The sequence below is a fragment of the Salvelinus sp. IW2-2015 genome, linkage group LG17 (assembly GCF_002910315.2).
Source record: "Salvelinus sp. IW2-2015 linkage group LG17, ASM291031v2, whole genome shotgun sequence".
In the NCBI taxonomy this organism is placed as follows: Eukaryota; Metazoa; Chordata; class Actinopteri; order Salmoniformes; family Salmonidae; genus Salvelinus; species Salvelinus sp. IW2-2015.
In genome coordinates, this window is record NC_036857.1 from 12,459,013 (window position 1) to 12,483,099 (window position 24,087).

Below are 24,087 nucleotides of genomic sequence, written 5' to 3' on the forward strand. Positions count from 1 at the left end.
TGAAAGAATGAGACTTTGCCTCGGCTTCATCAAAAATGTTTATTTTTTGGTACTTAATGTGTATTTATTTAAAGAGCCCATGAGATAAATAGGAGATTATATCATATCTATTTTTCTTTCAAAAGTATATCTATTTGTATTTATATTTTCTGAGAAATAGTTATTTATCATAGGGGAAAATGGAGGAGAAACCAACTATGAGTGATATCGATTTGGACAAGATCCTTTCTACACCTCAAGAAGTACCACATTCCGTTGAGGTGGTACTGAGGAAATTGGAAATTGCTGAAATGGGTCGAGCTAAACGAGTGAGTCACATTCCAAAAATGGTTCCACTTGTAACGCCCATCCCCATATGAAATTATTGCGTTTGAAGAATTGTCATAAAAATATGTATTTAAGAAGAGCATATGAGCCCAGGTAGCATATTTGGTTCCTTGGAAGTTGTGGGGACATATCAAATCAAGTTTATGTTATATAGCCCTTCGTACATCAGCTAATATCTCGAAGTGCTGTACAGAAACCCAGCCTAAAACCCCAAACAGCAAGCAATGCAGGTGTAGAAGCACGGCGGCTAGGAAAAACTCCCTAGAAAGGCCAAAACCTAGGAAGAAACCTAGAGAGGAACCAGGCTATGAGGGGTGGCCAGTCCTCTTCTGGCTGTGCCGGGTGGAGATTATAACAGAACATGGCCAAGATGTTCAAATGTTCATAAATGACCAGCATGGTCAAATAATAATCAGGAGTAAATGTCAGTTGGCTTTTCATAGCCGATCATTAAGAGTATCGCTCCTGCAGTCTCTAGAGAGTTGAAAACAGCAGGTCTGGGACAGATAGCACGTCCGGTGGACAGGTCAGGGTTCCATAGCCGCAGGCAGAACAGTTGAAACTGGAACAGCAGCAAGGCCAGGTGGACTGGGGACAGCAAGGAGTCATCATGCCCGGTAGTCCTGACGCATGGTCCTAGGGCTCAGGTCCTCCGAGAGAGAGAAAGAAAGAGAGAAGGAGAGAATTAGAGAGAGCATACTTAAATTCACACAGGACACCGGATAAGACAGGAGAAGTACTCCAGATATAACCAACTGACCCTAGCCCCCCGACACATAAACTATTGCAGCATAAATATATGTTTTTGGTTTTACATTGATTGTTGGAACGAAGCCATAAGTTTCCTGACCGATAAAACTGAATGTTTTTTAAACGTTCTCAGAACAGAAGTAAAAATTTCGCCTGTGCTGGGAAAGTTTATTTTTAGGTTGCAGGGAGGTTCTGAGAACATTTTACTCTGGTTCCTTGAAAGTTTTCCTGGGAGGTTTTATTAATGCTCTGAGAACAGAAATTATTTTATTTGGAGGTTTTTGAATAACTTTGTTAAAACTTCCTGAATGTGTCATTAACCATTTTAATAACACTGTTAGCTTATTTTGGCGTAACTTTTTTTTCAACTCCAAGCACATAAGTAAAGGAAGTTTTTTTTGTCAAATTCCTTAAATGTGCTGAGAATGTTCCAAAGCCAAGCAACTATCCTGCAACATTCCCAGGAAATTGTGTGAAGGTTGTATGCAAAATAACCATAGGACAACCACGATCTCACAAGCTCTAAGAAACATATGTGCTAGCTGGAATGAGATATGAGCATAGTTACCAATATCCCCTCACTACCTGTAGGTCATATGGCAGAGAAGCAATTTTTCATGATGCCACGTGTTCTACTTCTTCATCTAATATCACTTCATAGTAGTGTGGCATCCCTGTTTTAGGTGGTAGTGCACTCACCCCACTGTAACCTCAGAGTCAGGTTCAAGTCTCTCTACTGCTGTTCCCCTTCCATCGTTACACAATAGTCTTTGTAGTAGTATTCCATGTAGGCCTATCCAGTATCTCCTAGGCTTATACAAACCATCCTGATGCGAGATCAGGACATGGCAGGACATGTGCCTGTGTGTGTGAAGAAACACACACACAGGCACAGACACACGCTTACACATGCAGATGATAAGACACGCACTCTACACAGACATACACATGGATTTTGTATTGTAGATATGTGGTAGTAGAGTAGTGGCCTGAGGGAACACACTTAATGTGTTGTGAAAAGTGTTAATGTAATGTTGTGTAATATTTAAAATTGTATATAACTGCCTTAATGTTGCTGGACCTCAGGAAGAGTAGCTGCGGCCTTGGCTGCAGCGAATAGGAATCCTTAATAAATACAAATACATACAGGACATGGCAGGGAGACTGCACGTGATCCTGAACAGTGTGAACAAGGCGCTGTACCGCATGCGCTTGGCCTCGGCTGTAGAGGAGGAGGATGATGACCTGATAACACAATCACAGCATCTGGAGGAGAAGCGTAGGCGTGGCCAGCAGCTCGTCCCTATCCAAGCATTCCTACAGTCCAGCCTGGACAAGGAACATGAGCTCAGCGTGGTCCTCCAGTGGCTCAGAAACATGAGTGAGTGGCACAGTGCCATTAGCTGTTCAAAGTGCTTTAGAATTGGACCAAAGTGCTTCAGCAATTAATGCTCATACCATGATTGTGATATCTGTTCTGCACAATCTATTTTTATACACTGCTTGCTCTTCAGGGGTTTAAGTCAGGATACTGTAAGTCAGGGTTTAAGTCAGGATACTGTAACAATTGTATTAATTGGTTGATTGCTGTAGACCAGGAGCTGGTGGAGGTGGAGGAGGACGAGGACTTCCGGGAGGTGGATGGCATCACTGAGGAGTGGGTTGAGGAGATGCAAGACAAGATCCAGAGGTTCATGTCGGACATCCAAGCTTGCATTGTACGTCTTCACGAGCTTTGTGGATTCCTCTTTGAACTCGACACCAGGAAAACCAAAAAGAAAGAAGCAGAACATAAGAAGGGAGGTGTGTGGCACTGGTGGCTGGAGTCAAAAGTCGATGCCAGGACGATACTGAAGATCCAGGAGCTGCAGCCGCCCACAGTGGACCGCATGATGGCGGACCCCAGCTTGGCCACCAAATCTTCCAGAGATCTGTCCTTCATGCTGGGCGACATCGCCAAGTTCATGTCCTGCAACAAGGCCATGAGCATGGCCTTTAAGTTCATTCAGACGGGGCTCCACAACCTAAACGAGGCTCTGCAGGAGCGCACTGGCGAGGCCCACAAAGCCCAAGCCCAACTGGATGAGATGAAGGCTGATGACTGCCGTGCTAACCTGGCCCGTGCCAAAGCAGAGCTGGAAGGGGGCAAGACAAGGATCACCAAACTGGAGGGAGATAACTATAACCTTCAGGAGGAGATCGCAGCTCACAAGTTCCAGATCCACAAGCTGGAGGGGATGGTCAGGACAGGTCAACAGGGTCCTGTGATTAAAGTGATTGAGCCGGTGATGGAATTCCCCATGACTCAGAGCCAAACCCAGCCAGAGAGCACCTCAGCCCCATTCAAGCCGAAATATCCCAGACGGCCCCCTCCGTCTAAGAAGGAGCAGAAGCCAAAGATAGCCCCATCAGTGGTGGAACAACAGCTACCCAAGAGCCCACCCAAGACTGCGGCTGGGACGGAGCCAGAGCCCATTGAGGAGGAGTATGTCGAGGAGGAGACGTACGAAGAGGAGATACCTCCCACACCTTCCCCAGTGTTTGAAGAAGAGATCAAGCCCGAGCCATCACCTGATGAATTTGACCTCTTTGAGGCCATGGAGAAGAACAGCACCAGCCTCTTGGATGGCTTCCAGTCATCTGTGTTCAACATAATTGAAAAGTCCCTCAGTGTTAAGGGTATAAGCCTAGAGGCAGATAAGGCCAACGACACCATCAAACTCTACATCATCCTTCAGAAAACCATCCGAGACTCCTTCAACAACATCACCTCCAAACTCCATGGGAAATTTACAAACAGCATCCAGGGCATGCCGTTTGAGGAGGACAAAGTGGCCCGGGAGGGGTTCTGGGATGACACCACCAAGTCACCAGGGGACATGCTCAAAGAGATCAACTCTATGTTCGTCAGGCATGACCAAAACATTGAGAGTTTGGGCGCCAATGTGCACATGCTCATGAAAGAAGAAGACAAGAACGCCAAGTCTGCTTCCAAGAAAGAACCCCACCAAGAATGCCGTCACTCTGTGTCTGAGATCCTGATCCAGTTGAAGAACATCAACAACATGAGCAAGCAGCAGGCCTGTAAGATGCGCCTGGCCCTGGAGAACCTCATAGACATGAACAACAAGTTGGATAAGGAGCCCAAGACTGAGGAGGAACAGCCATCTACCAGCCATTTCTCCATCTCGTCCTCTGACAGCTTTGTAGAGGAAGAGGAGATCAGAGTGGAGAAGAAACGCCACCACCACATTGAGAAAACTGTCACAGTACTGGTAGAGAAGCGAATCAAGAGGAGACATACTCCACATCAGACAACGAGGCAAGTACTGAAACCCAGACTTATAGAGACAGCCAACCAGGGGGACATGGAGCGGTATAAGATGGAGATTGAGGAGGAGGGGAGGAAGATAGAGAAAACGGTGATGGTGGGGGCGACCTACCAGGTGAACGTGGTGTCTCAGAGGACCAACCTGAATCTCCTGAGGCAGGCGGCGATCAGCGGGGAGATCTCCACTGAGCTGTACAGCATGGCCAAGGACCTCATCACCCACATTCTGGCCATGGATGAGATGAGACTAGCCTGCCTGCTCCGCAAGTTCATGGCCTACACATCAGTGCAGCAAGTCAGGTATGATAAGAATTTATGCTCACTCTTTTTTGGTAGAATTGTTTTGTTCATATGATTCACGTGACCATTTATTGATCAGAACTTGTATTTTTGGAATTCAACTTATTTTTCAACTTCTATTTTTTCTTGTCAGTTACAATCTGAATATGCAGTTACTTGCTGCTCGGGAGCTAAAGGATGGGCAGTCGGTAAAAGAAATATACTCCTTCCTGACGAAACTGGATGTGTACCAGAAACGGACGTTACGTCGGTGGAGTGCTAAACAAGCTGCTATTGAACAAAGCCGCAAGACCTGCCTTGCTCGCATGCTATATCTTTTCAGTGAGGTGAGGAAGAATAGTAGACACAAGCCTTATTTGGTTGCTACATTCACTTTCATTTCAGTGCCTTTGAAAAGGTATCCCACAGACGTATGGCTTTTAATGTGGCTTTATCGTTGGTTATCTTTAATAATGTTGTGGTCACTTAAAATGTTAAAGCTGTTCAATGGAACATTTGAAACCCAATGAGTGCAGAGCCTTTCCTCAAACACATACATTTTAGAATGGTCATTCCCATGGAAAGCAAACTCTGTTGATCTATATCCGTTCTATGTGAAGCGATCCTGCTTCTGGCAGTAGGCGGTAGACTTTTCCTACTTTTGTTTTCTCCTTCGGGTATTTGTTCGGTATTTCAACAGAAAATATACAAGAGTAATGGCTGTTCAGAAGGTATTTCACAGCGTATTGTTTGGACTATACAACCATACTTCATATTATACTTTGAAATGTAGAAGGTTAGATTAGTAAACGATGGTACAAAAGACTTACCGCACAGCACCTTTAAAATAAATAAATAAATCAACCACAATTCCTACAATTTCCTCAGATAAGACAAGACTACAACGTGCACCTGCTCACCCCGTTCCCGTGCCCCAGCCACTCCCGTCAACATCTGGCCATCAAGTCCCACAAGCTGACGTGGTCACTGAACCCTGGTTGCCAGCGCCGCCACCTGCCCACTCCAGCCCAGACCCCCCACCTGGTGATGCCCGCCTCAGAGGCCGGACCCCTGAGCGGAGTCAGGTATGGGCAAGGCCATTAAGGTTAAGGGCATCATTACATGTTCCACAAAAAATGTGATATAGCTGATCAAGTGTATTTGTGGTCTATGCTATGTGGGAAAAACCAAACAAGCTCTGAAAACAAGGATAGCAGAACACAGGAGTAATATCAGGACTCGTCACAACATTAGCTCTTTGAGATACATTGGCATCGAACATGTTAAGACTCCTAGGAGGGGCGGAGATACTGATAATCTATTATTGAGAAGAGAATTGTATTGGATTTACCGTTTGTGTACCATGTCTCCTAGAGGTCTGAACCAAGAGTTTGATATCAGACCATTTGTTACCTGAATATGTCACTTTACTTTGATTTGTCTTGCCTTCCAGGTTACCCACTTGGTCATTTTGTAAATATATATTATTTTCTGGAACCATTACATGTACCCATCTCATTGTTATTTAATTATTAGAGATATACAAATGTTTTTTGCACCCACCATGCGTCACATGGTCATGTGAGGTGAAATGTGTATATTTGAGGATGTGAACACTCAGTGTGTTTGACCTGACGAAGATCCGTTTTGGATGGAAGCGTTGTCAACAAAGCGGTGAATTGGGAGCTTTAACAGTGTGCGGGCCTTCTTGTTCTATATAGGTACAGGGACCCGCACTGTCAACCCCCAGTATTGTGAACTCATTAAAGGGCCTTTATGTTGCTGCAGTAAATTAATATTAAGATACTGCAGTCATGTAACCATACTGCAATGTTCAGCCTCAGCTCTCCCTTCCCTTCCTAATTGGTACAGATACAGTAACTCAGTGCTTTGTCTCTCTCAGGGAGCTGTTGAGGGGCCAGCTACCCACACTGTGGCATTGTAATCTGACCATGAACAACATGCAGCTGGCCAGGAAGATGGCCTCTCCCCCCTGCAACCTCTCCTCCATCCCCCTGCTGATGGAGATGGACGTCAACCATAGCCGAGCCACTGCACTGCGCTCTGCACAGGGCAGGTAAGGCCTCACACACTGCATCAACTGGTATCAATGGATAGGAGCTTAGAGAGCAGCAATGTTTGGACAATTCAAGGCAAGATCTTAGTATTTTAGGATTATGTCCTTCCCCCTGGTGAAAGGTATAGACTGCTTGTGATATTGAGTTTCAGTTCTAAATTCTCTGTCACGACTTCCGCCGAAGTCGGCCCCTCTCCTTGTTCGAGCGGTGTTCAGCGGTCGACGTCACCGATCTTCTAGCCATCACTGATCCATTTTTCATTTTTAATTGGTTATGTCTTGTCTTCAATCACACCTGGTTCCAATCCCATCAATTAAATGTTGTGTATTTAACCCTCTGTTTCCCCTCATGTCCTTGTCGGTGATTGTTCGTTGTATATATTGGTGCTTTGTATGTTATGGTGTGTGACGGGTTTTGTACCCACTTTCTTTATTTTGTATATGTTGGTTTTCGGAGTTTGTGAGCATTTATTAAAATACTCCGTTTATACCAAGTTCGTTCTCCTGCGCCTGACTTCCCTGCCACCAGCACGCAGCCCATTACAGAATAACCGACCCTTCTATGGAGTCAGCAGGAGAAGGTACCCCGGCCATAGAGGTGGAGGAGCGCGTCCAGGAGCATGCAGTAATACTTTACCATCTTGGTGCCGCCATGGACCGCGTTGTCCAGACAATGGACCGCTGGGAGAGACAGGGAGTTCTTCCAGCGCCTCCACCATCACAACCGGGGTCTCCCCTGAGCGCACCTTCCCCGCCTGAACCCAGTGGGATCCGTCTCTCCTTGCCACAGGAATATGACGGGAGTGCTGCCAACTGCCAGGGTTTCCCCCTTCAATTAAACCTCTATCTGGCCATGGTCCACCCAGCTCCATCGGACCGTGAGAGGGTGTCCGCCCTCGTCTCGTGCCTCACCGGGAATGTATGGAGAGAGGGAGATGCGGCGTTGGATCAGTTTGAGGAGTTCACCCGCCATTTCCGGGCAGTCTTCGACCACCCACCCGAGGGTAGAGCGGCGGGTGAGCGCTCTACCATCTGAGGCAGGAGACGAGGAGTGCCCAGGATTTCGCCCTGGAGTTTAGGACCCTGGCTGCCGGCGCGGGATGGAACAACAGGGCCCTGATCGATCATTACCGCTGCAGTCGGGAGCTGGCCTGCAGAGACACCACCCTCTCATTTGACCAGCTGGTGGACCTGTCCATCCGGCTGGACAACCTGCTGGCTACTCGCGGACGTTCAGATCGGGGTCTGGTGGTTCCATCCTCCCGCACGCCCTCTCCGATACCCATGGAGCTGGGAGGGGCGGTGCGCAGGGAGACCGGAGTGGGTTCCGCAGAGTGCTTGGTCGCCTGTTGGAGCATGACCTGTACGTCAAGGCTGAGAAATGCCTGTTCTTCCAACAGTCCGTCTCCTTCCTAGGGTATCGCATTTCCACGTCAGGGGTGGAGATGGAGAGTGACCGCATTGCAGCCGTGCGTAATTGGCCGACTCCCACCATGGTAAAGGAGGTGCAGCGATTCTTAGAGTTTGCCAACAACTACCGGATGTTTATCCGGGGTTTTGGTCAGGTAGCGGCTCCCATTACTTCACTGCTGAAGGGTGGTCCGGTGCGCTTGCAAGGGACAGCTGAGGCGGACAGGGCTTTTAGTCACCTGAGGGCTTTGTTTACCTCGGCTCCCGTGCTGGCCCATCCGGATCCCTCTTTGGCGTTCATAGTGGAGGTGGACGCGTCCGAGGCTGGGATAGGAGCTGTGCTCTCTCAGCGCGCGGGTACACCACCGAAGCTCCGCCCTTGTGCCTTCTTCTCGAAGAAGCTCAGCCCGGCGGAGCGAAACTATGACGTGGGGCACCAGGAGTTGTTGGCTGTCGTCAAGGCCTTGAAGGCTTGGAGACATTGGCTTGAGGGGGCTAAACACCCTTATCTCATCTAGACTGACCACCGCAATCTGGAGTACATTCGAGCGGCGAGGAGACTGAACCCTCGCCAGGCAAGGTGGGCCATGTTTTTCACCCGTTTTGTGTTTACCCTTTCTTACAGACCAGACTCCCAGAACGTTAAGGCAGATGCATTGTCCCGGCTGTATGACACAGAGGAGCAGCCCATGGATCCCAATCTCATCCTCCCCGCCTCTTGCTTGGTTTTTCCGGTAGTGTGAGAGCTGGACACGGACATTGAGCGGGCGTCACTGGCAGAGCCCGCTCCCCCTCAGTGTCCAGCTGGGCGTCTGTACGTTCCGTCTGCACGTTCCGTCTGCTGTCCGCGACCGGCTGATCTATTGGGCCCAAATGTCACTCTCCTCTGGTCCTCCTGGGATCGGCCGGACGGTGCGCTGTCTTAGTGGGAAGTACTGGTGGCCCACTTTGGCTAAGGATGTGAGGGTTTATGTTTCCTCCTGCTCGGTGTGCGCCCAGTGTAAGGCTCCTAGGTACCTGCCCATAGGTAAGCTACAACCCTTACCCGTTCCACAACGGCCGTGGTCGCACCTGTCGGTGGATTTCATAACCGATCTTCCACCTTCACAGGGTAGCACCACGATGCTGGTCGTTGTGGATCGTTTTTCTAAGTCCTGTCGTCTCCTTCCTTTGCCCGGTCTCCCTTAGGCCCTACAGACTGCGGAAGCCCTGTTTACTCACGTCTTCCGGCACTACGGGGTGCCTGAGGATATAGTGTCTGATCGGGGTCCCCAGTTCACGTCAAGGGTCTGGAGGGCGTTCTTGGAACGTCTGGGGGTCTCGGTCAGCCTTACCTCAGGTTTTCACCCCGAGAGTAACGGGCAGGTGGAGAGAGTTAACCAGGATGTGGGTAGGTTTCTGAGGTCTTCTTGCCAGGACCGGCCTGGAGAGTGGGCAGCATTCGTGCCCTGGGCAGAGATGGCCCAGAACTCGCTCCGCCACTCCTCAACTAACCTCTCTCCCTTCCAGTGTGTTTTGGGGTATCAGCCGGTTCTGGCTCCTTGGCATCAAAGTCAGACCGAGGCTCCTGCGGTGGATGACTGGTTCCGGCGTGCGGAGGAGACATGGGACGTCGCCCATGTCCATCTTCAACACGCCGTGCTGCGCCAGAAAGTTGGCGCAGACCGTCACCGCAGGGAGGCCCCCTGCGGTGTAAAAAAAATAATATATATTTATACTTTTACTTTTGATACTTAAGTTTTATTTTAGCAATTACATTTACTTTTGATACTTAAGTATATATTTTTTTTGACTTTTACTCAAGTAGTGTTTTACTGGAGGAATTTCACTTTTACTTGAGTAATTTTCTATTAAGATATTTTTACTTTTCCTCAAGTATAACAATTGGGTACTTTTTTCCATCACTGGTGAACAGGATAAGCCACTGCACTTATTGAGTCCCAGAGGGGCAAATCGACCTCTGAGTTTTATTACAGGGATATTGGATGTTAAGAGAGCAAGGCACAGGAAACTGACTTCTGTCCTCTGTGAGTAGTGTACCCAGCACAAATGTCTAAAGACAAGCTAAACTAAAGTTTGAGTTATTGAGTGTGTTCTCATCTCTTCTCTGTCTCAGGATGAGTGGGGGATAGCTGCATGCTTGCTAGAGGAGATGTGTTGATGCATAGGGAGATGATCTACTGAAGGGATCCAGTCTGTCACTAATCTCAAACACCATCCAATAAAGAATACTTTCACTCCAGCCCCATGCCTCATTTACTCCCACACTGTAGTTTTCAGTGGCGTCACAGGACAGCTGAACAAGCACGTGCGCAGAAGGTACAGTTGTTGAGCTGTCGGGAAGAGGCGTCCAGTGAATCCCTTCACATAGCCACATCATTTAAAAAACCTTGATGAGAGGGGTTTCTTCTCCCCTTGTAATGGTAGTCTTCGTCCTCCTCATCTGAGGATCATATTTATTTCGAATACTTAAGAAAGAACAAAACAATAAACAAACGAAATAAACGAAGACGCTACAGTCCCGAAATAGTGAACACACGAACATGAACAACATAACAGGAACAATCACCCACAAAACACACTACAAAACAGGCTACCTAAATATGGCTCCCAATCAGAGACAATGACAAACACCTGCCTCTGATTGAAAACCATATCAGGCCAAACGAAAACCCCACATAGAAACACAACACATAGAACCCACCCAACTCACGCCCTGACCAACTAAAACAAAGAAAATACAAAAGAACTAGGGTCAGAACGTGACACCCCTTCCATAAGACTTTCCCTCTTTGTTTGCTTTGGTATCAGAACTGGACATGGGTTGATTCCTACAGTATGTTAATGCATGCAGAAGTATATTAGGGATCTTTAACTGCTTCCTGAAAACCCTATTAGAAGTGGATCTGGCTTTCCAGAGCAGTTCTGAGAATTAACTTTTTTTCTGTTTGCGCACCAGCAGGTGTAGACCGCTTGTAGAGCAATTGTTGCAGCAGTAGCACAGTGACTACAACAAATAATTCACTCACAGTCGCACACAATATCCACCATATACCTTTGCACAAAAAAAGGTGTATGTACACTCACACTATACATTTACATTTAAGTAATTTAGCAGACGCTCTTATCCGGAGCGTTCATCTTAAGATAGCTAAGTGGGACAACCACATATCACAGGCATAGAAAGTACACTTTTCCTCAATAACATAGCTATCAGTAGAGTCAGTATAGTCAGACTCTGCTGTTCTAGCTTCATGGGGAAGCTGGTTCCACCATTGGGAGTGCCAGGACACCCGTAGGGGTGGGAGAGCCAAGAGACCCGAGGTGGTGTAGGGTTTCAGCATAGCCTGAAGGTAGGGAGGGGTAGTTCCTTTTGCTGCTCCGTAGGTAAGCACCATGGTCTTGCACGCAGAGATGCGTGTCGCCACCTGGGTGTCAGAAGGGGGGAAAGAGAAAAGTAGTTGAGTGTCATACGCATAGCAATGATAGGAGAGACCATGTGAGGATATGACGGAGCCAAATGACTTGGTGTATAGAGAGAAGAGGAGATGGCATGGAACCGAGCCCTAGGGGACACCAGTAGTGAGAGTACATGGTGAAAACACAGATCCTCTCTATGTCACCTGGTAGGAACGGCCTGCCAGGTAGGATGCAATCCAAGAGTGAGCAGCGCCTGAGACGCCCATTCCTGAGAGAGTGGAGAGGAGGATCTGATGGTTCACGTTGTTGAAGGCAACGGATGGATCTAGGAGGATGAGAACAGAGAAGAGAGAGTTAGCTTTAGCAGTGCGGAGCGCCTCCGTGACACAGAGAAGAGCAGTCTTGGTTGAGTGACCCGTCTTGAACCCTGACTGGTTAGGGTCAAGAAGATTGTTCTGAGAGAGATAACAATAAAGTTGATCAGAAACAGCACGTTCAAGTGTTTTGGAAAGAAAAGAAAGAAGGCATACAAATCTATAGTTTTTGACGTCAGATGAGTCGAGTGTTGGTTTCTTGAGGAGGGGAGCAACTCAAACCATTTTGAAGTCAGAGGGAACGCAGCCAGAGGTCAGGGCTGAGTTGATGAGGGAAGTGAGGAATGGGAGAAGGTCTCCAGAGATGGTCTGGAGAAGGGAGGAGGGGATGGGGTCGAGCAGGCAGGTTGACGGGTGGCCAGACCTCACTAGTTGCAGGATGTCATCTGGAGAGAGAGGGGAGAAAGAGGTCAAGGCGAAGGGTAGTTATGTGTGAGTGAGACCAGTTTACTTAATAGGCTGAGTGAATGAGTAGCGGATGTTGTCAACCTTTTTTTCAAAGTGGTTGACAAAGTCGTCCACAGAGAGGGAGGTGGGAGGGGGACGGGGTGGAGGATTAAGAATGGAGGAGAAGGTGGAAAAGAGTTTCCTAGGGTTAGAGGCAGAAGCTTGAAATTTAGAGTGGTCGAAAGTGGCTTTAGCAGCAGATACAGAGGAAGAGAAGGTAGAGAGGAGGGAGTGAAAGGATGATAGGTCCCCCGGATGTTTAGTTTTCCTTCATTTTTGCTCAGCTGCCCACTTCAATCAGTGAAGAATAGTTTTTGGTCCGGCTTTAAACTACGTTCAGCTTATAAAGGCTTCATAAAGCCTTCATAATACCTTCATAAGCACTAAATAAATGTGTTACAAAGCATCTATAACCGTATGTCATGCTTTATAAAGGGTTGATAAATGTGGCATAACTGTGTGACATAATCACCGATGTCAAATGTGACATCAGCCACTATGTCGAATATGATATAAATGTGTGCTTTATAAAGGGTGACATATTGTGCTGAAGGAAGGATACACTCTAAAGTGATGTCATGTTAGTCACATTACACCTAGTCTCATTCCCAGATACTTCTGCCCAAATGCGCGGTATTTCTGGTGGACCGACGCATAAAACTTGGCMTTCATTAGTTAGAGTTAGGTTTCAAATACAATTATAAGAAGATCAATTGTAGAAATGGGCAGGGTTTAGCAATAATTATGACTTTTTGACTGTGTTACGTAGTGACGATGACAAACATTCTACTCAGTAAGGTCACTCCTATAGAATTCTATGGCACACCCACTAAGGCCGACTTTGAATGGTTGACATCCCAGGCTTATACTGTATGTTATGTGTGTGCAATAGCCTGGAGACAACGTTACACCATGACATACTTATCTTGATGAAAGCCCCCAACCTAAAGAAATTGAAAAGGTCTTTCATCTGGAACTAAGTTACATGTTCCTCAGTACACAAACACTCACGCAACAAAAACTATCCATACCGCGTGGTGCTGGGCCCAGTCAGGTCCTTGACACATTCCCCTACTCCCCCGCTGAAAGATCAGACACAACATGTTGGCACCCTTGTAACAGGTTTTAATCAAGCACTGGTCTCCAGCATGGGAACAGAGGAGGAATACCTGGTGCGGTAGTCTCAGCTTGGACTACTCCAAATCATCTTGGTTCTGACACACAGACACTAACACAAATGCAAGCTTTGCAGGTCCATTAACCCATTTAAATACCTATCACACCCTACAGTAAACTGTGGATCATGAGAAAACCTTCATAAATCATCAGAACTTTAATAACCTATTTATTGAAACTTTATGTAGTGTCCTGTAATACTTACTCTGAAGTGAGACACATTCAGTCATTCATAACACATCCATAAAGACTGTACTGCATGACACTGTACTTAATTTAAAGTCAGACCCCTTTGGTCATATATAACTTATACATAAATGCCTTGTATCATATGACGCTGTACTTACTATATAGTCAGACACCTTTGGTCATTCATAGCACATACATAAAGGATTATGTAAACACTAATGTATTAACACTTAGGGAATTATCACTAACAGCTAAAACAAATAAACATTAAAGGCATGTTTAAACCATACATTTCCTTTTATCTGTACATTTTTAAAACAAATACATGACGTTTCAAAAAGTCCAGCAATGAAATTGGTTCTTGCCTCTCTTCCTGCTGCAGGTACTGCATGTTGGTTCCACCCTTAAAAGTAACATCAAAGAAAGTTAGCAGGTCTGTTAGGAAATGCCTTTGTTACACCATCTGGATAAGGGCATTTCTGTACTGCACCATAAACTCTAAATGGAAAGATGGAAAACTCCATTCAATTCGTAATATTATATTCCTCTTTCATTTACAAATCTCATGATGTAACTATGAGACATGGTTGTATCTAGGGGATTTGTATTTAGCTGAACCTGCTAGCTAGCTACATTTCATCTTCACACAATTGCTGTGAAGTCACCAAAATTATTTGAAATAATGATTGAGGTAACTACATTGTGTAATCTAACTCAACACTTACAGTTGAAGTCGGAAGTTTACATACACTTAGTTTGGAGTCATTAAAACTCGTTTTTCAACCACTCCACACATTTCTTGTTAACAAACTATAGTTTTGGCAAGTCGGTTTGTGAATGACACATGTAATTTTTACAATTGTTTACAGATTATTTCACTGTATCACAATTCCAGTGGGTCAGAGGTTTACATACGTACACTAAGTTGACTGTGCCTTTAAACAGCTTGGAAAATTCCAGAAAATGATGTCATGGCTTTAGAAGCTTCTGATAGGCTAATTGACATCATTTGAGTCTATTGGAGGTGTACCTGTGGATGTATTTCAAGGCCTACCTTCAAACTCAGTGCCTCTTTGCTTGACATCATGGGAAAATCAAAAGAAATCAGCCAATACCTCAGAAAAAAATTGTAGGCCTCCACAAGTCTGGTTCATCATTGGAAGCAATTTCCAAACACCTGAAGGTACCACGGTCATCTGTACAAACAATAGTACGCAAGTATAAACACCATGGGACCACGCAGCCATCATACCGCTCAGGAAGGAGACGCATTCTGTCTCCTAGAGATTAACCTACTTTGGTGCGAAAAGTGCAAATCAATCCCAGAACAACAGCAAAGGACCTTGTGAAGATGCTGGAGGAAACAGGTACAAAAGTATCTATATCCACAGTAAAACGAGTCCTATATTGACATAACCTGAAAGGTCGCTCAGCAAGGAAGAAGCCACTGCTCCAAAACCATAAAAATAAACAGACTACGGTTTGCAACTGCACATGGGGACAAAGATCGTACTTTTTGGAGAAATGTCCTCTGGTCTGATGAAACAAAAATAGAACTGTTTGGCCATAATGACCATCGTTATGTTTGGAGAAAAAAGGGGGAGTATTGCAAGCCGAAGAACACCATCCCAACCGTGAAGCACGGGGGTTGCAGCATCATGTTTTGGGGGTACTTTGCTGCAGGAGGGACTGGTGCACTTCACAAAATAGATGGCGTCATGAGAAGGAAAATTATGTGGATATATTGAAGCAACATCTCAAGACATCAGTCAGGAAGTTAAAGCTTGGTTGCAAATGGGTCTTCCAAATGGACAATGACCCCAAGCATACTTCCAAAGTTGTGGCAAAATGGCTTAAGAACAACAAAGTCAAAGTATTGGAGTGGCTATCACAAAGCCCTGACCTCAATCCCATAGAAAATGTGTGGGCAGAACTGAAAAAGCGTGTGCGAGCAAGGAGGCCTACATACCTGACTCAGTTACACCAGCTCTGTCAGGAGGAATGGGCCAAAATTCACCCAACTTATTGTGGGAAGCTTGTGGAAGGCTACCCGAAACATTTGACCCAAGTTAAACAATTTAAAGGCAATGCTACCAAATACTAATTGAGTGTTTGTAAACTTCTGACCCACTGAGAATGTGATGAAAGAAATGAAAGCTGAAATAAATAATTCTCTCTACTATTATTCTAACATTTCACATTCTTAAAGTAAAGTGTCGATCCTAACTGACCTAAGACAGGGAATGTTTAGTAGGATTAAATGTCAGGAATTGTGAAAAACTGACTTTAAATGTATTTGGCTAAGGTGTATGTAAACTTCCGACTTGAACTGTAACTACTACAAACTAATTTAAATTACAATACATAAAGCTTAACTTACTTGTTTCGCTGTCCAGTGGCAGCACAAGTGGGGCATTTGATTGGCGAACTCATCACATGTGTCACGCTCGTCGATAGGAATGGACCAAGGCGCAGCGTGGTGAGCGTACATTTTAGTTTATTTATAATGTCGCCAACAAAACAAGAAATAACAAACGAACGTAAAACAACGTAGTGCTCGCAGGCCACTATACATAGACTACCCACAATCACAGGTGGGAAAAAGGGCTGCCTAAGTATGATTCCCAATCAGAGACAACGATAGACAGCTGCCTCTGATTGGGAACCACACTCGGCCAGAAACAAAGAAATAAAGAGCATAGAATGCCCACCCAAATCATACCCTGACCAAACCAAATAGACATAAAAAGGCTCTCTAAGGTCAGGGCGTGACAGTACCCCCCCCCCCAAAGGTGCGGACTCCGGCCGCAAAACCTGAACCTATAGGGGAGGGTCCGGGTGGGTATCTGTCCGCGGTGGCGGCTCTGGTGCGGGACATAGAACCCGCTCCACCGTGCGGGGACCCTCGTCGCCGACCCCGGACTGGGGACCCTCTCCGCAGGCCCCGGACTGGGGACCCTTGTTGTAGGCCCCGGACTGGGGACCCTCATTGCAGGCCCAGGACTGGGAACCCTCGCTGCAGGCCCCGGACTGGGGACCCTCGCTGCAGGCCCCGGACGGAGGACCCTCGTTGCAGGCCCGGACTGGGGACCCTCGTCGCTGGAGGCTCTGGACTGGGGATCGTCGGCGGAGGCTCCGGACTGGGGACCCTCGCTGGAGGCTCCGGACTGGGGACCATCGCTGGAGGCTTCGTGCCATGGATCATCACTGGTGGGAGGAGACGTATAGGCAGCCTGGTGCAGGGTGCTGCCACAGGGCCCACCAGGCTGGGGAGACATACAGGAGGCCTGGTTCTGGGAGCAGGCACAGGATGAACCGGGCTGTGGGGGAGCACTGGAGATCTGGTGCTTATCCCTGGCATCACTCTTCCAGGCTGAATGCCCACTTTAGCACGGCACCTCCAGAGCGCAGGCACGGGTCGAACCGGGCTGTGGGGGAGAATTGGAGATCTGGTGCTTATCCCTGGCATCACTCTTCCAGGCTGAATGCCCACTTTAGCACGGCACCTCCAGAGCGCAGGCACGGGTCAAACCGGGCTGTGGGGGTGCATTGGAGATCTGGTGCTCAGAACTTGCACCGCTCCTCTTGGCTGAATGCCCACTTTAGCCCGGCACGGGCGGAGGGCAGGCATAGGACACACTGAGCAGTCACAGCACACCGGAGACACAGTGCGCAGAGCCGGCGCAGGATACCCTGGGCCGAAACGGCGCACCGGAGACCAAGAGTGCTGAGCTGGCACAATCTGCCCTGGCTGGATGCCCACTCTAGCGTGGCACTTGCGGAGAGCTGGCACCGTGCACTTTACCGCATAACACGGTGCCTGCCCGGTCACTCGCTCCCCGCGGTAAGCACGGGGAGTTGGCTCAGGTCTATAACCTGCCTCCGCCAATCTCCCCGTGTGCCCCCCACCAAAGAACATCCAGCCAACTTGACACAACTTAGTCAACATGGGCCAGCATCCCTGTGGAACACTTTTGACACCTTGTAGAGTCCATGCCCTGACGAATTGAGACTGTTCTGAGGGCAAAAGGTGCACCTACATATTAGGAAGGTGTCTTTAATGTTTTGTACACTCAGTGTATATTCCCAGCACATACAGTGCATTCGGAAAGTATTCACTTTCCACTTATTCCACATTTTGTTACGTTACAGCCTTATTCTAAAATATATTAAATTTAAAAAAATCCCAATCTACATACATACCCCATAATGACAAAGCGAAATATGTTACAAATAAAAACAGAAATACCTTATTTACTCAGGACCTCAGACTGGGGTGAAGTTTCACCTTCCAACAGGACAACGACCCTAAGCACACAGCCAAGACAACACAGTGTCTTGTTTTGCACGCTTCGTACAAAATAATAAAATGCAGTACTACAGGATATTTCTTAACGTAGCTCTTTATTAGCTAGCTATAACTTGCATGTTCACGTATCTCCAACCATGATCAACTGCCCATGACCTAACCATCTGGGTGGTCTTAACCAATCATAGCACAGTATGATACGGCGGTAAAATGCATCCAATTATAATTCAGTATGTTTACACATATGAATATTACACACAGGAGTGGCTTCGCGATAAGTCTCTGAATGTCCTTGAGTGGCCCAGCCAGAGCTCGGACTTGAACCCGATCGAACATCTCTGGAGAGTAGAGGTCGACCGATTATGATTTTTCAACGCCGATACCGATTATGGGAGGACCAAAAAAGACCGATGCCGATTAATCGGCCGATTTTTTTAAATGTATTTGTAACAATGACAATTACAACAATACTGAATTAACACTTATTTTAACTTAATATAATACATCAATAAAATCAATTTAGCCTCAAATAAATAATGAAACATGTTCAATTTGGTTTAAATAATGCAAAAACAAAGTGTTTGAGAAGAAAGTAAAAGTGCAATATGTGCCATGTAAGAAAGCTAACGTTTAAGTTCCTTGCTCAGAACATGAGAACATATGAAAGCTGGTGGTTCCTTTTAACATGAGTCTTCAATATTCCCAGGTAAGAAGTTTTAGGATGTAGTTATTATAGGAATTATAAGACTATTTCTCTCTATACGATTTGTATTTCATATACCTTTGACTATTAGATGTTCTTTTAGGCACTTTAGTATTGCCAGTGTAACAGTATAGCTTCCATCCCTCTCCTCGCCGCTACCTGGGCTCGAACCAGGAACACATCGACAACAGCCACCCTCGAAGCAGCGTTACCCATGCAGAGCAAGGCAAACAACTACTCCAAGTCTCAGAGCGAGTGACATTCATTTCACCCCGCTAACTAGCTAGCCATTTCACATCGGTTACACCAGCCTAATCTCGGGAGTTGATAGGCTTGAAGTCATAAACAGCGCAATGCTTGAAGCATTGCGAAGAGCTGCTGGCATAACGCACGAAAGTGCTGTTTGAATGAATGCTTACGAGTCTGCTGGTGCCTACCATCGCTCAGTCAGACTGCTCTATCAAATCATAGACTTAATTATAACATAATAACACACAGAAATACGAGCCTTAGGTCATTAATATGGTCGAATCCGGAAACTATCATTTCGAAAACAAAACGTTTCAGTGAAATACGGAACCGTTCCGTATTTTATCTAACGGATGGCATCCCTAAGTCTAAATATTGCTGTTACATTGCACAACCTTCAATGTTATGTCATAATTACATACAATTCTGGCAAATTAGTTCAGAATGAACCAGGTGGCCCAAATGGTTGCATATACCCTGACTGGTTAGAGCGTTGGTGGTTAGGTGGTTAGAGCGTTGGACTAGTTAACCGTAAGGTTGCAAGATTGAATCCCTGAGCTGACAAGGTAAAAATCTGTCGTTCTGCCCCTGAACAAGGCAGTTAACCCACCGTTTCTAGGCCGTCATTGAAAATAAGAATGTGTTCTTAACTGACTTGCCTAGTTAAAAAAGGTGTAATTATTTTTTTTTTATCTGCAAAATCAGCGTCCAAAAATACAGATTTCCGATTGTTATGAAAACTTGAAATCGGCCCTAATTAATCGGCCATTCCGATTAATCGGTCGACCTCTACTGGAGAGACCTGAAAATAGCTGTGCAACGACGCTCCCCATCCAACCTGACAGAGCTTGAGAGGATCTGCGGAGAAGAATGGAAGAAACTCCCCAAATACAGGTGTGTCAAGCTTGTTGCGTCATACCCAAGAAGATTTGAGGCTGTAATCGCTGCCAAATGTGCTTCAACAAAGTACTGAGTAAAGGGTCTGAATACTTATGTAAATGTGATATTTCATTGATTTAATTTTTATACATTTGATACATTTTCTAATATTGTGTGTAGATTGATGAGGTTTAAAAACAGTTTAATCCATTTTAGAATAAGGCTGTAACGTAACAACATGTGGAAAAAGTCAAGGGGTCTGAATACTTTCCTAATGCACTGTATTGTGCACTCACTCAGTAACCATTCGGACAGTCTTCGCTCACACAATACACAGTCCAAAAGTTTTCACAACACAATGATTCTTTGGACATGATTTTCTTCTATGAACTTATTTCTGTAAGGGTTTATTTCTGCCAACTACAACATAATGATTCACATATTTTAATGAGTATATACAAAAATATGCATGTCGCACGATGAATCACATAATGAGCATATAGGCCTACAGAAATATATAAATACATACAGTACACATTATGGTTCCCTAACAAAGTAATATTATGTGCGTACTTTTTTCATTTTACTACATAATGATATGCTGTTATACTTACAAGTTTAACAATATTATCACATATTTTAGATATGCTAAAGTCAGACAGTCGAATATCTGGTACAATTTCTCAAACTTGTTACATCCAAAAATGACTTCAAAAGGGAATCTAAATAATCATTGGGGGCAGGCCTGGTTTGAAATAATTCAGTCTTTAATTTATCCAAGTGGAGGGGCTAATGAGTTTTTCAAACTGTTACTTTATCTCATCACTTTCTTCAGTAATTAGCAATTATGTTGCTAAAAAGATTTGAAAGATATATGTGGCCCTGGCCCCACAACACACTGTTATCAATCAGAGATCCTGAGGTTTCAGTCATTAGTAGGCCACAATGTAGGTCATAGTGTCTGTTAGATAGACCTGAAGTCAACACTGTACAGTCCGGCTAGTTAGTGAACCAACTCTACTGTACAGTACTTGTCAAAAGACCTTGGTTCTCTCAATCACAGCTCCAGCAGCTGCTGGTTTTCTCTGTCCCGATTGGTTGATCAGGATTCTGACTGAGAAAACACAGCAGAGCACAGGACCATGTAAAGTTCGCATTGGTCAGCTGCCATTACTAACATGCCAATGTTACAATCAAATAAAATGCTTTCAAACCCCATACTGGTGGCAGCTCGGTTGGGAGCAGTTTAAAAACACATCCAGAAGGTGTTTTGTGGTATATTGAATAATGTTTTTTTATAGGGGTTGGGAAATGTTGGCATGATGTTGTGCCCTATAGCAGAATACACAGAGCAGGTAGAAGGGGCACCATTTTAAAATAGAGATGTGACTATCTCATCAATAACATCATACCTTATTTCATGATGTTAAGGAGGAGGAATCTTTGTACAAACAAATCAGTTGACAGGACATAACAGCTCCCTTCACTGCCTTACAATCCACTAATATAACAACATGTTGGAATGATGATATAAGTTGATAAGTTGTATCAGTAGATCTAGAGGTAGTAAATACACAGATACTGTACTTCTATATATGTACACACATGACTGCATGTTATGATCATGTGAAATCAGCTGTCATTATTATTAAGGCTGTGTTAGACTCTAAAGGGCATAGGGCATGGCTGAGTTCCACATGCCTCAGTACTGACTGGACAATGACATCATACAGCTAATACAACAGCATCATAAACTCTACATGACATCTGTCAATACCACTGTGGTGGTTCATGCCAGTTTATATCAAATTGAGTAACACTGTCATGAAACATGCACAGATTTAGTTGGCTACTCAGCTAGCTGGGCAACATGCAGAGTGAGATCCTTTGTTGTAGGCTGGCATTAAGTCTTATAGGAGAGGCGCCAGGGCATGGTTATGACGGTGCTATAGGTCAGCATTATGATGCCACTGTCGAGTAAAGTGGAACTGTACATACACAGAAACAGTGCTGGTCAATACCTCTACAGGAGTATACATTACGATGTGTTCTAATCACAGGAGTGTGAGCGTGGTCGCCATTGGGAGCATGGGGCTGAGCTTGGGACTACAGGGGAGAATCAGTGGCCATGTATGGGTGCAGGGGGAGGGAAGCTAGACGGCTGCATGCAAATATATGGGAGCGGTCCTGAATACAGTATTTGGTCATCTGTGGAAAGAAAAGGAAATAGATCATTAGGAGATGCGTTTCAAGGAGTAGGAATTCATCCTTCAACATGTATATTGAATTCATCATTTGTTGTGAATGTAAACAATGCGTGTGATGAGAGAGTTAATGTGTGTGCGCGCCTGTGTGCGTGCTCGTTAGTTACCATGGCATTAACTTGCAGCAGTCTCCTGCTGAATGATGTACAGTCTGCCTGGGTCCTCCACCTCACTGCCACAGTGCCCATCACTCCTGCAGACACACACTACACTGTTCAGTACTGTAGAGAGGGAGAAGTAGCACTGGTAGTAGTAGTAATAATAATAGAGTGACAGAGGTAGAAGTGGGAGTAATATTAGTCTCTTTGTAATGCTTTTACAATATACAATTGAGACGCTGATATGCTTACCTGTTGTCATTGATGTCTACGGTGTTTCCTGTTCATGAAAATAACAGGGAATAGTTAGGATTAGTGTGTATATACTGTACAGTGCCTTCGGAAAGTATTCAGACTCCTTGACTTTTTCCACATTTTGTTACGTTACAGCCTTATTCTAAAATGTATTAAATTAAAAAAATCCTCAGCAATCTACCCACAATAGCCCATAATGACAAAGCAAAAAAAAATTGGGGGAAATTCTAGCAAATGTATTAAATATCATTAACAGCAACACCTTATTTACATAAGTATTCTGACCCTTTGCTATGAGACTCCAAATTGAGCTTGTGTGCATCCTGTTTCCATTGATCATCCTTAATACGTTTCTACAACTTGGAGTCCACCTGTGGTAAATTCAATTGATTGGACATGATTTGGAAAGATACATGCCTGTCTTTATAAAGTCCCACAGTTGATAGTGCATGTCAGAGCAAAAACCAAGCCATGAGGTCGAAGGAATTGTCCGTAGAGCTCAGATACAGGATTGTGTTGTGACACAGACCTGGGGAAGGGTACCAAAAAATGTCTGCAACATTGAAGGTCCCCAAGAACACAGTGGCCTCCATTATTCTTAAATGGAAGAAGTTTAGAACCACCAAGACTCTTCCTAGAGCTGGCCCCCCAGCCAAACTGAGCAATCGGGGGAGAAGTGCCTTGGTCAGGGAGGTTACCAAGAACCCGATGGTCACTCTGACAGAGCTCCAGAGTTCCTCTGTGGAGATTGGAGAACCTGCCAGAAGGATAATCATCTCTGCAGCCCTCCACCAATCATGGTAGAGTGGCCAGACGGAAGCCGCTCCTCAGTAGAAGACACATGACAGGCCACTTGGAGTTTTCCAAAAGACAAGCATAAAGGTTGCAGCATCATACTGTGGGGGATGTTTTTCAGCGGCAGGGACTGGGGGACTAGTTAGGATCGAGGGAAAGATTAATAGAGTAAAGTACAGAGCGACCCTTGATGAAAACCTGCTCCAGAGCGCTCAGGACCTCAGACTGGGGGCGAAGGTTCACCTTCCAACAGGACAACGACCCTAAGCACACAGCCAAGACAACACAGGAGTGGCTTCGGGATAAGCCTCTGAATGTCCTTGAGTAGCCCAGCCAGAGACCGGACTTGAACCCAATTGAGCATCTCTGGAGAGACCTGGAAATAGCTGTGCAGCGACGCTCCCCATCCAACCTGACAGAGCTTGAGAGGATCTGCAGAGAAGAATGGGAGAAACTCCCCAAATACAGGTGTGCCAAGCTTGTAGCGTCATACCCAAGAAGAATTTAGGCTGTAATCGCTGCCAAAGGTGCTTCAACAAAGTACTGAATAAAGGGTCAGAATATTTATGTAAATGCAATATTTTATATTTTTTATACATTTGCTAAGGCTGTAAAGTAACAAAACATGGAAAAAGTCAAGGGGTCTGAATACTTTTCGAATACACTGTATATACAGTACCAGTCAAAAGTTTGGACACCTACTCATTCAAGTTTTTTTTTTTTTACTATTTTCTACATTGTAGAATAATAGCGAA

General features: G+C 45.4%; 2 protein-coding genes across 6 annotated transcripts in view; one reads left to right on the plus strand and one right to left on the minus strand.

Annotated features, from left to right (window-relative positions):
• The first annotated feature begins 2,229 nt into the window (after positions 1 to 2,229).
• LOC111977056 (protein FAM186B-like) lies at positions 2,230 to 6,905 on the plus strand. The gene is made up of 5 exons (XM_024006329.1): positions 2,230 to 2,458; positions 2,671 to 4,708; positions 4,842 to 5,034; positions 5,576 to 5,772; positions 6,591 to 6,905. The coding sequence occupies exons 1-5, from the start codon at positions 2,230 to 2,232 to the stop codon at positions 6,766 to 6,768; spliced, it is 2,835 nt and encodes a 944-aa protein (XP_023862097.1). The 3' UTR covers positions 6,769 to 6,905.
• A 13,279-nt stretch (positions 6,906 to 20,184) lies between these two features.
• Positions 20,185 to 24,087, minus strand: part of LOC111976796 (kinesin heavy chain) — a 36,165-nt gene continuing 32,262 nt past the window's right edge. For 3 of the 5 annotated variants that reach the window (XM_024005926.3, XM_024005925.3, XM_024005924.3), the window contains exons 27-29: positions 22,535 to 22,562; positions 22,292 to 22,377; positions 20,185 to 22,128 (exon numbers count right to left, since the gene is read on the minus strand). In XM_024005926.3, the coding sequence (XP_023861694.1) occupies positions 22,299 to 22,377; positions 22,535 to 22,562 (107 nt within the window). In that variant the 3' untranslated portion in view covers positions 20,185 to 22,128; positions 22,292 to 22,298. Of the gene's footprint in view, positions 22,129 to 22,291; positions 22,406 to 22,534; positions 22,563 to 24,087 lie in introns of those variants that run through there. The other 2 variants (XR_011481286.1, XM_024005927.3) reach the window with 2 other exon arrangements.

What these genes read in the sequence shown, in the direction of transcription:
- LOC111977056 (XM_024006329.1), top strand. Translation starts at nt 2,230, where the DNA reads ATGGCAGGGAGACTGCACGTGATCCTGAACAGTGTGAACAAGGCGCTG. An exon ending in ACATCAGTGCAGCAAGTCAG is followed by an intron (nt 4,709 to 4,841) that starts GTATGATAAGAA and finishes TTTTCTTGTCAG; the next exon opens with TTACAATCTGAATATGCAGT. An exon ending in GGACCCCTGAGCGGAGTCAG is followed by an intron (nt 5,773 to 6,590) that starts GTATGGGCAAGG and finishes TGTCTCTCTCAG; the next exon opens with GGAGCTGTTGAGGGGCCAGC.